Source organism: Anser cygnoides, chromosome 5 (genome assembly GCF_040182565.1).
Source record: "Anser cygnoides isolate HZ-2024a breed goose chromosome 5, Taihu_goose_T2T_genome, whole genome shotgun sequence".
NCBI lineage: Eukaryota > Metazoa > Chordata > Aves > Anseriformes > Anatidae > Anser > Anser cygnoides.
In genome coordinates, this window is record NC_089877.1 from 9,733,621 (window position 1) to 9,749,350 (window position 15,730).

The 15,730-nt window shown below is 45.6% G+C and overlaps 1 protein-coding gene across 2 annotated transcripts in view; it reads left to right on the forward strand.

Annotated features, from left to right (window-relative positions):
• Nucleotides 1-15,730, forward strand: part of LGR4 (leucine rich repeat containing G protein-coupled receptor 4) — a 75,586-nt gene that overhangs the window by 17,633 nt on the left and 42,223 nt on the right. The window contains exons 1-2 of one of the 2 annotated variants that reach the window (XM_066997455.1): nt 4,618-4,763; nt 13,839-13,910. In XM_066997455.1, coding sequence (XP_066853556.1) covers nt 4,633-4,763; nt 13,839-13,910 — 203 coding nt within the window. In that variant the 5' untranslated portion in view covers nt 4,618-4,632. Of the gene's footprint in view, nt 1-4,617; nt 4,764-13,838; nt 13,911-15,730 lie in introns of those variants that run through there. The other variant, XM_066997454.1, reaches the window with a different exon arrangement.

The window sequence follows — 15,730 nt, forward strand, 5'->3', positions numbered from 1 at the left end:
ATTGTGTAAATGGGTGGATTCCCTCTGCTAACAGTGTACTCAGCTTTTTCTCTGTGTGTGAGGGAGTGGGATTTTTTGTGCTTTTTTTTTTTTTTTATTGTAGTTTTTTTCTTTTCCTTTTTTTTTTTCTTTTTTAATTGCTATGCAGTGTGCATTAACCCTCCTATAGCTGCTAGCTCAGAAGCTGCAGAAGGACACTTGCAGGTTAGCAGGAAGTCCTAGGGCTGCAGAATAACTCGGTGTATGCAACTAGGGACCTCAGAAAGTATCTGCGTGCCAGGAACTTGCCACCCCTGCTCCTACATCTCTAATCAGCTGATCCAAAATATTATCATATCTTTTCCTCCAGCCCTTGTTTTTATAAAAAGCGTACTCCTTTCCCCCAGATCTCTCTGTTTAAACCTATGGTCGTAGTTTACATGTGTGCAAAAGGCTCGGTTGAGAACAAATCAGGTTCGCTAACTGTGTTGGTTCTGGAAAAGTCTTGGGGACAAATTTTGATAAAGGACCCTTTTTGCCTTCGGAGTTTATCTATCTTAGTTTATTGTGCTGAACACCGTCTCAGCACATTAGCTGCTCAGAAGACCTGTTGGTGATTATAGTAGGTTGCTTGTGGCCTCTCTGCATAGCCACCCAAATCTGCCTTATGGCTTAGAATAACAGTATGAAAAAAAAAAAAAAAAAAAAAAAAAAAGCCCGTGGTGATCTTCTGTGGCTTTCTGCTGGTGGTGAGAGGAGTCTGCCTGTTGTCCTCTGGCTGTGGGAGGTGGCAGTTGTATGAGGTGACTGGTGGTTCATCCTGGGGTGCATAAAGCAGAGGTTTTGTGCTTTCAGTTGCTTTTTTTCTTCAGCCTGGCTGGTTACTTTCTGTTACAGACCTTGTCACCGGCTGACTGTTTACCTGTAGCTGTGACTGCCTGATGGCCAGCACAGGCCGATGGCAATCCGCCGTGTCCCCTTGGCAGGGCGCAGGCAGCCTCCTCTCAGGCCTCCGGCCTGTCTGAGGATGCAGCTCGCCGGCCATTTGTCATCTGCTGGCTGGCGGCAGCGTAGAGCCCGGACTCTGCCAAGTTCCTGAAAACACACAAGATGCGTATGTGAGCAGTGCCCTGAAGTCGTTTGTGCAGCCTTGGCAGCAATGGCTGAACGCACAGATGCACTGGCAGGAACGAGGGTGACCAGCCTGGAGGCCTGGCTAACCCTTCCAAGGGGGCGAGGGAGCAGCACGGGTCCTGTGAAGCAGCTTCTTTCTCAGCCTGAGGTGCCAGCAAACGGAGGTCCCCAGGTGGGGGCTGAAGGTCCCCAGGTGTGGGCCGCCTGCTGGGGGGCGAGTGCTGGTGCTGACCGCCCCCAGGCTGTGCTCTTGAAGTCCAGGCCTTACTCGCAGGAGAAGTAGAACTAGTCTGCCCGTCATTTGGAAAGGAAGAACAGTTTGTGGCCAAATTTGGAAAGCACTAATGACTTGCTGTTTTTTCCAAGTGTTTGTAATGCCAGCTAGTTTTTTATTGCAGGCTTTATGGGAGGGAACCCACCATTATGTATACAAAGTACACGGACACGAGTACTGCTGTCCCTGTAGGTCCTGGACTTTGGTGCATGTCATATTCAAATGGAGTTTGGGGGAGGAAAAAAAAGTAGTTTAAAAGCTACGCAGCTTTCACCACCGAGGAGTTATGCTTTTCGAAAGAAGGCAAAGCATACCTGAGGTTTTATTTCTTGAAATGTGAGTTCTGTGTTTAGTCTGATAGGAACGAGATAATTCTTGACACTTTCATTATACAAGAAAAAATAAAGCTGAATTGAAATACTTGTTTGACGACCCTTGGTTACTAAAGTAATGACGAAGTAGAAGCTGAACCTGTAACTCGTTCCTAAGAGTGTCCTGGCAGGCGCTTTGCGCAGCTTTCATTTTGATTAGTATCTAAGGTTCATTGGAAGGTAAGAGCGGATGTTCAGCCTGCATTTTCTTGTGTATTAGGGACTAGGCAATACATCTCAAATGCAAAAGAGGAATGTGGCTGAAACCAGTATAGCTCAAAAGGGATAGGAAGCTTTTTCCTTAAACTGAAAATTAACTTGTCTGTTAAAGTGTGGTAACTGATGACTAAGAATTACCCAAACCTAAATTTTACATCTTATCAAAACTGGCTAGCTCATGCTTCATCAGCTAGTTTAAGATGCCTTGCAAATTGCTATGTAAAAGCACATTTAGTGCTATAAAGGCAATTCCAGGTGCTGCCATGAAATCTATTTTGACACTAGAAAGCGGTACTGTGTGCTTTTCGTTTTCCCACAGTATATAGATAATTATAGTGCTGTAGTGCAGAAAAGGCTTTTTTTGCCAGAAATAATTTTTAGTTACATCCAAGTTATGTGTTATATGCAAGTGAAAAAATGGTAAATGTTGGCACCGTTATGTACAGGTTTGGCCTGATTGGAATGTTTATATTTTGTGTTCTTGCTTAATCCTATCAGTGACCATGTTCATACACTAACTTTGTTTTGCTTTTTTGCTTTAGTCTTCTAAAAATGTAGGGCTTACCCAGACTTTTGAGGCTCAGGTTGCTTTCTAAACATTGGGTGGGACAGACTAGCAGACCAAAATAAACCAGAAGAAAATGAATAAAATTTAAAATACTCAGAGTTACTTAAGTTGGCTTTTTTATGAAATTGGATTTGTAGCTGTTCGTGTTCTCTCTCTCTTTTTTTTTTTTTTTTTAACAGAACAAAAATACCAAGCGAAAATGCAACAGAAGACTTTTATAGGAATATAAGCGTATAACAATAGTACTGCTTTTCTATTGGCGTAAACAGATTTAAGTGCCGGGCTCTGTCTGGACAGCTCAAAAACATCAGTAGTTTTATCCCCCCCCCGCTTCTGAGATGCGGAAAAGATTTCTCTTCTTTGAGTAGGGTAGCAGGGGCTTGGAGAGGGGAAGCAACCTGCCCAGCCCCACGGAGTGAGTCCAGGTGGGGGTGAACCTCCATGGATGCCTGCCTTTAGCTCGGGAGGCTGCCATGCTCTCAGAGGAGCGTTCAGCTGGAAGTGTTTGTTGCAGTAAGTAAGTGCACTGTTGCTAGGTGGAGCGAGACGTCGTGTCCTTGGAGTCCCAAGGGTGAACGTGGCTCCGTACGCTCCTGTTGGGCGGTTTAAATTTTATGGAATTGCCCTTGGAACTGTAAGATGGAATGAAACACGCACTGGACGTGTTTATGGCTGTGAAATAGGGACCTGAGAGTGGAGGTGGGAAGGGGAAAAAAAAAAAAAAACTTTACTAAGCCAGTTAGATGCATAGTTTGGAGATGTTCTTAATATTTCAGCACTGGTTGTTCACAGAAGCTTTTGGTAAAGAAAAAATACTTACGAATTTGCTCAACAATAGTGTGCCAAACATTGACTTTTTCACATATGAAGTGTCTGGGTTAGCAATATGTGCTTTGAGTTAAAACTCCAATCTGTCTCTAACCTGGGACTAACGTAACTCATTGATGAAAATACCAAGTTCTAGAGTTGTGGTGTGGTCACCTTGCTGGCTGATGGTATGATGTGACTGAGAGATGGCAAGGACAATTGTCCCTACTGCCTGTACTGTCCTGTTTGAAGGTGGTTGCAAACATAGTGTTAAACTTAATTTATTTAAAACATGACAAATATCTTTCTGTCAAACTCCTTTAGGGAATTTGGTGTTCATTTCACTGGAGATGTAGCTGCTATGTGTCATGTTTTCTTTTGGTGGAATGTGTATTGAAGCCTTAAGCCTGTAACCTGTTGCTGTTCTCTTTCCCCTTGTGACAAGACTGGTGTCGCGTTTGTGTGTGGAGACCTATGGATTAACAATGCCTTACAGTTGGCTTTACGGGCTTTTACTAATAATCTCAAGTCTTGCCAGCAAACGCTGGTTGTTGTGAATGGTTTGGACACGTGTCTGGGCTAAGGGGATCCCAGGTGCCAGCCCCTCATGTGTGGAAAGTTGTTAATCCAGCCAGTTTGATGGCGTTATTGCTAACTGAGATGAAGGCATTAAAATATTCCTCGTAGTTCCTCATATCTAGGAGATACCTTAGTAAAATATGAAAATATCGGTAGCACGAGAATAGCATTTTGAATGTTTGTACCCCAGAGTTCCGTCGTCAGGTTTACAACTTCTCTCAGCTCTGTGCTTAGACTGAGCCGTGGTGGCTGGAGGCAGGACCCTAGCCAGAAGGAAGCGAAGTGGATAAAGCACAGAAGATGCACAGCAGGCTTCAAACAATTACATGGCTTAGATTTGACCCCCCTCGCGAACAGCCTGGGTGGTGGCAGGATGCAGGGAGCCTGCCTGGCGAAGGCGCTTGGCGGCAGTGCTTGGGAAGATGTTGGTCCTCACAGGCACTAGATGCTGCATGGTTCTCCCGAAATCCCTGTGCTGCCCGGCACAGCACGACCCTCAGCGTGAGCGGATTATCTGCCTGGCATTCTGAACCGCGGGTGGTCTCGGAGCCCTGGATAGCAGTGGTACTTTTCATACAGAGTTTTTAAAAACCGTGAAGTCAGAGAGTAGCTGCGGTAAAACCGTGCTGAGAGCCCCTCTGCTAGGAGTGGGGTGGCAGCAGGACGTGCCAGATCCCACACTGACCTGGGACACAACACGCATGACCCTAGGTCCCGCTCTCTTCCATCCATCCACGGATTTCTCCACAGTCGGCACGGACCACTCGTTCCTGCTTCGTGACGGATCCCGGTGGGTGTACGAGGAGCGTCGCGGGCTGCTCGCCCTGCACAGGTGAAGCCTCCCTGCTCAGTCCCCAAGTCAGAGCGTAAATGGTTACAGACACCTGAGGAATGCATCATTTTACTCCCTGCTGTAAATAACCGCCGCTTATGTGAGGGAAATGCTCCTACCCACCAGCCCGTAATCTGCACCAAACGTGCGGCTCTTCTTAAGTGAAAGGAGGGACGCAGGAACTCGTGCTATATTTCTATTCCAGGCCACCATCCCTTTCCTAATAATGCAGTGGAATTTTTTTCGTGGTTAATTCCCCACCATGTGTCAACAGAGACCATTAACCGTACGTGTGATTGCTTAATGGCTGGCCTGCAGTGACTCAAATACCAGTCCAAAATAGGTCTTTGCATACAAGTATTGTTCTCTCCAGGATCTTGATGATGGCTTGATTGGCACATGAATAGGGTACATTAGAGCTAGTTACTGTGTCTGAAAGAAAGCTAAGACATCATGTTGGAGGAAAAAAACAGGTTGATGTGACATGGGAAGGAGAAGGAAGGAGAAATAACTTACAAATATGGTGGGGGAAGAGAGGGACGTTGCTTCTGTTGCAGGAACAGACCTGTCTGGCATTTTTTAGCCTTTCTGTGGCTGTCAGTGAAAATGTTGTAGGTCCTGCTTCAGCAAAATGCTCAAGGCTCACTGGCATCAACAGAATGTGTATGCGTTTTTGGTATTTTCACTGAAAAGAGCTCTGTGTACCCAGTTTATTAAAGCTTCTCAATGTCTAAGGCGCCTCTGGTAGCCAGGATTTGTGGCTGTTTTGAAGGGTGATTGCTCCCTGAAAAAACATGTTAAGTGCTTCATCCACAAGTGAGTGTCACACAAATGTTCCAGTTAGATCCACAGAGAAGTGGATGGAAACCCTGCCCAAATAGCTGAACGTGTCATTAATTTCCATCTCTACGAAATGGACGGAACCTACACATCTAGCAAACGAGAAACCGAGAAACCATCAGAGCGCCCTCCCATCCTGGTTCCTTGCTTCAAAAAGAAGTAGAAGGAAAGGAATTTAGTCTCTATGTCTGCTCTCTTTTTGTTTTATGATTTGGATATGTTTACTTCTGCAGGTGTTTTGAAAAGGCCATTGTAGGCAGTAGCTGGGCGCAGTGGATGAGAAGGGCGTCGTGGGAGCTGGAGGGGCATCCAGGCTCCTCCTGGCTTTGGCAAGTTGCTTCGCCCCGGTGCTCCTGGCTTCCTGGCTTCCGTCCCGTGCTGTTTGTCTTGTCCACTTAGGCAGCAAACCCTTCCAGGCGAGGAGTGTCTCCAGCTGAGTATTTGTCCAGTGCCAGTCACACACGTTGAGCCGGGGCTCTTAGCTTCTTGTTGCAGTACAAACAATGGTGATAAGGCGTTGTGCTCATTAGGGAGATAGTGTGCGTACTTGGGAGACGGCCAGGGCATTTGCTGGGTGGGAGGGCAGCAGTGCGTTAATACCTGTGGCTTGTTGAGCCAATTGCAGCAGAAGTTGACTAAGGCTTTGAGTATTTGGATATTTCCTTTCTTACAAGAACAGTATCTTAGAAGAAGTGGAAAAGGAAACATACGCATAAGTGGCATGACTGATGTGCTTATTGTGAATGCAAAATGGGCTGTGCATAAAGAAAGGTTTCTGCACTTTTTAAGTGCTGGAGGTCTCTGATCATTTCAGAGGCAGTGGGACCGTATTTAAAATTAATGAGGAGGGATGGAATCACAAGCAGAAACAGCTGTAATAATGCAAAAATGATTTCAAATCTTCTGCTTCATTTTACCATTAATAAACTTGTCAGTGTGAAAAGGAACAGTAAATGAAGTCTGCAAGGAGAAAAATGTGCTGGGGCATGGCAGTGAGGACTTGGGGATATGGGACAGCTAGCGCTGGAGCACCCAAGGGTGCCCTTGCCTCCTGCTGATGCTTGTGCAGACCTTGTCAGAACACGGAGAACTTAAATTGTAAATGCAATGCCAGTCAAATGTATTGGGGCATCAGTGTGCTATTACTTTATAAATGTTAACTAATAGCATAGGTTGAGGTAGCCAAACCTTGCAGTAGTGAAAGTACGTAGTATGTAAAAGGTAAGAAATTAATTAGTCAGCCTATTACTTTACCATTTTTGAAATTCAGGCACTGTTGCAAGCTCACTTTTCAAGCGTAGGCTTCTCTGTAAGCATCATCTTTCCTTTGCCTGATAATTGTTTTCCTCATGTTTGTGATTTTTAGCTGATGGGCTTGGCATGTCTGCATGTAATGTACCCTTGAGTTGTAGCTGCATTAATTGGATTCACAGTCCAGGCAATTACTGTTCAAAGTAGTAGTTGTGAAGTAATGCTTCTGGGAGATAATTGTTTGCTTCTTGTTATCAGGAAGATGCAGTAAAACAAACAAACAAAAACCCCTACTTTTTTCTTTTTAATTGAATGAATTTAATCAGAATTTCCTTGCTGATTCTTGAGGTTTTCTGCACTTTCATTACATACCAAATACGACTAAGACGCGGGACAGTGTTAATGCAAGCTCATTTGCTCTGTTCCTTGAGAGTTTTTGTTTTCATCCTGAAGGAGCTGGCTAAGGGGGAAAACAGTTCTGAAATGGGGATGGAGTTGAGCTCTCGGTCTCCCCTGAGACTGTCTGCTGGTATGTGATGTGGTTGAAAATGACATTGGTTTTCATCCTGTGAGCATGTTCCTGCAAGGCATTCAACGCTGCATGTGCTTCTTCAGGACCGTAGCACCGCAGTGCAAATTAGAAGCAGCCGAAGGTCAAGTTCCTGCCAATCTCCCTCCCTGCTCACCCTCCGCTCCAGCTCCTGTGCCTCTCCGTGCAGCTTTCTGAGCCCGTTCACCGTGGGTTGAACAAGCACCGATGCTGGCACAGCAGTGGAGAGGAAGGAACCCAGTATGAAGTGTGCACAGAGCTCCTGTGAAACCGTTAGTAGGCAGGAGTGGATTTTTCTTTGTATTATTTTTGCATTTTGCTATTATTTAATTGCCGTTCTGTGTAGGATGTAAATGACTAGCAGTAACAAAACCTGAAGTATCCTCCGGACTTGCACTGACTTACGGCCTCAGAAAGGCAGTGCCATTTTTAGCAGTTCTGTTAGCTAATGTGGGTTTAGCCTGGACTCTATTCAAAGCAATGACCACTGCTGTACAGCTGTGTATTTTTCTTAGTATACCAGTATATGAACAATTCTGTGTCTGATTGCCAAAAAAATAGGAGGGAGGAGAGGGTACAGAAAAAAATCGTTGCTTTGTGTTGGTGATCTTCACCTAAGTTAACGTAACCGGACCATTACCCAGGTATTAATGGTCCCAGTCATAGCGGACAGCTTCTTGTTGTCGAGTGTTTCCCAGCATCATGTTGACTTACATTTTCAATAATCTGGTTTATTTAATGGGCTTTTAAGAAATATTAACAGCTCCGGCTTTGCCTAGTACTACTAAACTGGGTCAGGGTTACTACCTGGGGAATTTTACATAAGACGAAGACCTTTTACCTAATTGTTTTTGTACAAGTAGGTGGGAGGGCTTTATTCAAATATAGATAACTCTGCCTAAATCATTTTGTAAGTGTTATAATTAAATTGTTCAGTGGCAGAGGGCCCAGACCTTGGAAAAGACTGAATGGAGCCTACAGTATTACATGCTATTATCTATCAGCAAACAGGTTAAGCTTGCTCAGAGGGAGTATTTTATAGGATTTTAAAGGTGCCTTGTTGAAACATGATCTTCTTTCCTTCAACAAACACTCCTCTCTCTCTGCTTCCCCCTCTCCTGTCCCTTCTTAGCTTCACAAAAGATAGAGGTGAGGTGGAGGGACAAAAAGTTGGCTGTTAATGAAGTGTAGGGGGAGCGCAGGAGTATTTTAACTTTATTTTTTAAGCAACCCGTCTTGACTGGCTTTGACCGAGATTTTCTGTAGCTAGCTCTTGCACGTCTTTTCAGGCTTAAGGCCTTTTTTTTTTTTCTAACCAAGCAGAATGTTTCAGGCCATCAGCATGTGCTCAGATGCAGCGCACAAGCGTGGTGGGAAGGAGTGTGTGCAGGCTCAAGGGGTGATAGCCGAGCCTACGGTGCAGGGTAGGAACCAGCACCAGCATCTCCTGGGAGTTTGAGGAGACATACCTGCACACCAGGGCTGGGGGGGAGGAAGGTTGCTCTATCTAACGTAGGAACACCTTTCAGCTGGGAAGATGCAGTGAAGAATGGTACATTTAGCCAGAAAAAAAAAAAGAAATAAAGAAAAGTTGTTGCAGGTAGATGGCCCTCAGTTCAGACAGACTGGCGTTGTTTTCTTTTTCTCTGCCCATTAATTACTGTGGCTCTTCAGCTTTCATTCTCTGCCTCTGTCTTGGGCCAATTTTTTGATCACTTTTGTGTGTCCTTTCTGTAGTACTCTGCTGGAAGCCGGTGCTTTCCCATGTTGTGTTCCCTCGTTGTTACAGCTTTTCTTGCCATGCAGGAATTATTTGTTGTTCCCCCTCCTCTGTTCGGTCACCTTCACTCAGCCGTCCTGCCTAGACAGAATCCCCCTGTAGCTGTCAGCAAGGAGGACATTTAGGACAAGTCGTCTCACAAGGGTCGGGCTATTTCTCGGTACAGGCAGTAATTTAAAGTAAGAGAGAAGGCTCTCTGTGCCCTGCCTGAGACTGTGAAAATGCTGGGTGTGCATTTTTATCTAATTCTTCTTCGCGTGATCTCACCGATGAAAGCCTTGACTTAAGCCACGCTCTAAGATAGATAAATGCGGTGTTTTTATTTTTAATGCGGGAGAGTTAGTTAGGTGCCGTTCAAGACACAAGAAGTGGTGCGGAGTTTGGTGCAGCAGCAGTGGCCAGATGGGGGGTGGGGGGGTTAAGGGACTCAGGAGAGGCACGGGATGTGTGAGGGCTGCTGTGGGGCTGGCAGGCTGCAGCAAGCCGGGAGCGCTGGGTCCTGAGAGGAACGGGAGCTGCTGGGGGATCGGGTGGGATGCGAGCGCTTCCAGCTAACCGCCACGCTCAGGTGTGGTGTCCCTGCTCGTCTCGGGGCCTGGGCGAGTTCGCCCAGCGACCGATGGAGCAGCGACCAGAACAAGCCGGGGGGGCCTGCTGGAGTGGGCTGCAGGCCGAGGACAGCGAGTAGCCGCTGGGGTGCTGCTGCTTGGCTTGCTTTCACCTTTGGCCAGGAAAAGTTAGACTGCCGTACCCGGGAGAGCGAGATAACATTTCCAGCAGTTTCTGCGAGCTACCTGTTTGACTCGTTAGTTTGTTTGCTTTCTTCCTTGGTGCGTTCCTGGAAGAAGGATGAAACCTGTGTGTTACTGGGGTGGGCGGCCACTGCTGCGGCTCCTCGGTCCGGGCGCGTGAGCCTCGGCGACCCTGTGGGCGTCCGGCCCGGGCAGCAGCACTGCTGCCGGAGCAGGCACCGCGCTGCCTCCGTGCCGCTGCCACGGCTCCTCCGCCTCAAGTGGCGAAACTCACGGCGGCGATAGGGCCGTGATTCACCTTATCCCCTCTATGCGGCTTACTCTCGCTGAAGCGGTTGCCACCTTGGGCTGCTCATCCCCGCGGTTTCGGTGCCAGCTCCTTGCCTGCTCACGCCCCAGCCTGTCTGGCTTTGAGGCGGTGAGGGAGCCGCGGTGCGCTGCAGCTCCCCGGCGCAGATAAGCCGAGTTAATGGCTAACTGCTGAAAGGCACAGCTCTGCCCCGCGCCGTGCCTGCGGGACGGGGCGCTTGGCTCGCTGAGAACAAGTCATTTAAGCCTTTCAGATATTTAGTCTGAACTTGAGCGTACCAGGAAAATGTAGGGCAAGGTTTTTTTCGTAACGGTGGCCACATTCTTTAAGTGTTGCCTTGCTGTCACATGCAGATGTGAGTCCCAGAAGGGATGCTTTGGCATGCTCCTGCTGAAGTGTGCCGTGCCTGACCCTGCTTGCTGCTCTTCCAGCTTTGTGCCAAAGCATCAGGACACGCTCTCCCCAGGTACAGAAAGAAAATAGAGGGTGTCTATTTCAGATGCTTCTCAAATCTTCACTTTTAAGGTGTCCTGATTAGTGCTTACATCCAAAGAGTCTACTCCCCATATTAAAATTATAGATGCTAACGCTCAGAGCTACAGGCAAAACATTCTTTGCTAATTTCAGATCCCAGAGAAAGCTGAAATTACGTCGAGTTTGGATGTCAGCCATGCGAGATGTGTACATGATTTCCACTGACTCTGTGGACAATTTCATGTGAAGTTTCTGAGCATCAGGCATTTCTGGCTCTAGAAACTTCAAGGCTATTGCTTTCAGATGGGCGGGATAACGTATGTCTGTCCTGAAGAGCAACAAATGCGGTTGCACGCAAAATCCTTGACGAGGTGATATGTATTTGTTTGGGAAGTGCTTTCTGAGGATGTGACCTGCTGCCCTGTTTTCACCGCCACCATTTCATACGGTATACGACAATAAGGATTTTATACCACCTGTACGGGCTTCTGAGAAGCTTTACAGGAAGAAAGAGAGTTGTGGTTTCCATGCACACCTTACTATTTCTTATGATTCACTTAGGGGGTCTACTCTCTTCTCAGGCTCTTGCCCTACTCATAAATGCTTCCAAATGGATAGTGGAAAGGCTTGTGTGGTCGCCTGAAAGGGAAAGGACTAGCCTGGTTGTGAGAAACGCGTGTGTTGGTGACAATTTGAAAAATGTACGTGTGTGTCGGGGCAGGGGGGCAGAGAGAATGAATGTTGCAGTCTCCTGTGGAGCAGACAGCTGACGATTCATGCATCTGATACTTTTATTTGCTTTTCTGCACAAGAAGAAAAATGTCCCCCCGCAGCAACTGCAGCATCTTGCGGTACCCAAGCTGCTGGTGAGATACAAAGCGCCTTTTAAAACAGGCAGACGGCAGAACTCAGAAATAAATCATCTCTGATTCAGCTCCTCCTGGAGCGGAGTGAAGGCGCCTCTATTGTGCTGCAGTGAGTTTTATTTTGGTCATCTCTCACAAGTGGACTTGTTTTCAGTGTGCTGAACCTTATTTTGATCTCCATTGATATTGGTTTACATCAGTTTACCAGCTGCTGAGGAGTAAGTCTCTTGGCTTACATTGGTGTATGTGTAAATGAAGATTTGGTCTATGTAATGAACAGCTAGTTTAAGGAAATAACTGCATCCAGATTTCATGTAGCAGGGTAATGTTAGTGCCAGCGGCAGCTAGGGCTCAGTGCTGCTCCAGAGGGAGAGCAGGGGGCAGCATACCAGATAGCTGCCAGTTATTTACCGATTTCAACATAAATTCACTGGCATCAGTTGACTTTGTCAATTGCTGTAGAGAAAAAATATTTTTCCCAGTAACTGTGCTTTTTTTTTTTTCTTTATATGGTACATTCTGTTGTCAGTATAAATACGGAAACTTTTTTAATGAGCTAGGTTAGACATTATGGTCTGGCAATTGGAGGAATAATGTGGGCATTCTTCTCGAAAAGCGGTTTAATTAGCTACTGCAATGACTTTGATTGTAGATTATATGGTACTGACATGGCTTTTGGTTCGTCACAGCATGAAAGGAGGCACAGATACCCTGAGATAGCATTTCCTTAGAAGCAGCACCAAGCCCTTTGCACGTTCCTTGCTCTCCTTTCAAGCCAATTCTGCCCTGTCCAGCACCGAGTCCTCTCCTGGGTGGGAACCGTGGAAGAGTATATCCTAATGATGAGCCTGTTCAGTTTCGTGACTTTTTTTTTTTTTGCTGTTACAAAATGTTTCTTCATGGATCTGTGCAGTTAGTGCGCAGCAGGGAGAGTCTAAACTGATCTTCCTCTGCCTCACTAGAAGAAGCAGATGTTTGAAACACGGTGGAGGCTATGGCCAGGCTAGGAACATCCATACCTTGTGGTAGTTTAGGGCTGGCACTTAATTCTGAGGCTGAGCCTTTGAGGTGACAATCAGTCTGCTGGCTCGCGTGCAGTCCTTAGGCCTGTGGCTTTTCATGCGAGAGCTTCAGGGTACTTGCTGAATATGGGTGAGAAGGAAGGGGTTGTTTGGTTTGGTTTGTTTGCTTTTTACCCAAAGTACGTGGGGAGGTGACACAGATGCTAGAGGACAACAATAGTGTTCGTTTGGAGAACAGCAAACAGAAGGAGGTTGGGAAGGCTGTGCTAACGAGCATCACTGGATCTGTCTTTAAACTACATTAAAAAAAAAAGAAAGTAATCAAGTAGAAAGTAAGAACTTGGGTTATGTCATGAATTGTTAGGCAGTTATTAGTTTAATTATCAAACTGAATTGTTTTTGTGCTACTGTTACTTATATTGAGTAATGGCTTGCTTTAGGATGAGATTATCCCTGGTGGTTACGTAGATGTGAACTGAGGTGATGGCACCAAGTTTGCCACTTACTGCTTATGTGGAAAGAAAAAAAGCTGAACAGGTCTGCATACCTATCATGTAAGCACTTGCTGCTGGCCTGTCTCTGCTCATGGACTGAAAATGAAATCTGCTTAAAACTATTACCTCGAGGACGTCTATAGGTTTTGTAAAAAAAAAAATGACTGTGGTAGAGCTGGGACATGTTTCTGCTCTTCTTGTCAGTTGTTCCAGAAGCTGTTTGCCAGAAGCTCTTTATTAAGTCCCAATATATGTTTTTTGTTGTTGGTGGTTTTTTTTAAAGACATTGTGGGGTGAAAATTTGCATGGTGGGTGGTCACAAGCTTTTTTTTTTTTTTTTCTGTAATTTTTTCATATGCTGTGGTTTTCGAGCAGCCTTAATTGTGTGTTCAAATTGTATACACGTGCAAGTTGGCAAAAACTAGTGCTGGGGATAACAGTACCGTAGAGACTGTTCTATACATGTGTACCGTGCAGTTTACAGTCATTGTTTTGCTTATAGTTATCAGAAAACATTTTTATCAACATTGCATTACATAGGCCTTTGCTGCAACCAGAGTCTCAAATTGCTGTGCTTTCAAAGTTTAGCATGCAAATTTCTAGAAACAGATATTACTGTTTGATGATATTTTTTTTTCTCCTACTGTCTGATCAGGCTTACTTTTTTCTCCTCCTTTTTCTAGAGTGGAAAAATCCCTTACTGTTTATTGACAAATCTGTGTTTCTTCTTCCACAGAGATGTGAGCATGAATAACATCACAAGGCTACCAGAGGATGCGTTCAAGAACTTCCCCTACTTGGAAGAGCTGTAAGTATTTCACACAAGTTAGTTTTGCTACAACATCAGGTGGCTGTGTAAAGTGGAAGGTGGGTGGGGAAATAATATTGAGTTGAGCTGTGAACAGAGAAAGCAATTATACCAAAAAAAAAAAAAAATCCTCTACGTGTTTGGAAACCGGAACAGTAAATGCTACTACCTACAAGGGACTTTTTACAGTAATTATTTTAATCATGACTAGAGTGATGACACATTTTAATTACAGTGTTATCCAAAGATAACACAAGAGGTGTGTAATTACCATTGTTTCCGATGGAGCTGCAGTGTATCTGTTGCATAACTTCCATAAAATATATGTTGTTTCAGTTACTGAGCAGCTTGCTCCCTTTGCCCTTGTAGGCTGCAGAGACAGTGTTCACAAGCCCAGCCTGACCTGCTTCAGAAACTGAAGTTACGTGGTACAGGACTTCTTGTTCTTAGTTTCTCTGTCAGAAGCTCTCTCTCCAGCTCCCATTTACGTCCTGTCCCACTTGCTTTTTAGCTTTAGGTTTTGCTTAGGTGGTACTTGCACTTCTGTACTCTAGTCCCTAGTTTGTACTTGATTCGTGTGCCCAGTATTTTGCTGAACCCAAGTCTTCACTGGGATGCCTTTGCAAAGGCGAAACCCTTAACAACACAGCGCTAAATGAGATTGGGTTTGAGAGCTGTCTGTTTTCAGAGTCAATAAACAGGGAGGAGGCTTTGACTTTGAATTACTACTCTCATAAGTACTATTATGTTACAAGTAACTTCTGTGTGCCTTAGTTTCCGTATCTTTAAAAGAGGGCAGTGGTTCAACCTTTCCCCGAGAATGTTGAGAACTTGGAATCATTAAATGTCCCGAGTTGGAAGGGACCCATAAGGATCATCAAGTCCAACTCCTGGCACCACACAGGTCTACCCAAAATTTCAGACCATGTGATGAAGTGCACAGTCCAAACGCTTCTTAAACTCCGACAGGCTTGGTGCAGTGACTACTTCACTGGAGGGCCTGTTCCAGTGTGCAACCACCCTCTCGGTAAAGAACCTTTTCCTGATGTCTAGCCTAAACCTCTCCTGCCTCAGCTTGACACCATTCCCTTGGGTCCTATCACTGGTGACTAGGAATAAATCGGCACCTGCCCCTCCACTCCCTCTCGTGAGGAAGTTGTAGACTGCGATGAGGGTCCCCCTCAGCCTCCTCTTCTCCAGGCTGAACAGGCCCAGTGACCTCAGCCGCTCCTCATACGTCTTCCCCTCTAGGCCCTTCACCATCTTCGTCGCCCTCCTCTGGACACTCTCCAACAGTTTAATGTCCTTTTTGCACTGTGGTGCCCAGAACTGCACACAGTACTCGAGGTGAGGCCGCACCAGCGCAGAGCAGAGTGGGACAATCACTTCCCTCAACCGACTAGCAATGCCGTGCTTGATGCACCCCAGGATACGGTTGGCCCTCCTGGCTGCCAGGGCACACTGCTGGCTCATATTCAACTTGCTATCAACCACAACTCCCACAACTTCCAGTAGTAAGCAGTAGAGAAGCAAAAAGCACTGCAATTTTCTTTTCTTTTGCATTTTCACAGTGTCAAAGTAACATTTCTCATGGCAAAGAACATTTAAAATACAAACTAAGGCTGTCCCTATTTGTGACTTCATATAGCCTGAAAATACTAATTCTGTGTTAAGAGATTTTTTTCAATAAAAGTACCTTGGGGAAAGAAGAGTTCAGTTTCCAAAAAGATATGGGTCCTTACGAAGTAGGGAAGCATTGTTCCAACTGTTAAAGAAAAAGAAACTGGAACAAAAAAGGAAAGCCATTTATAGACAGCAAC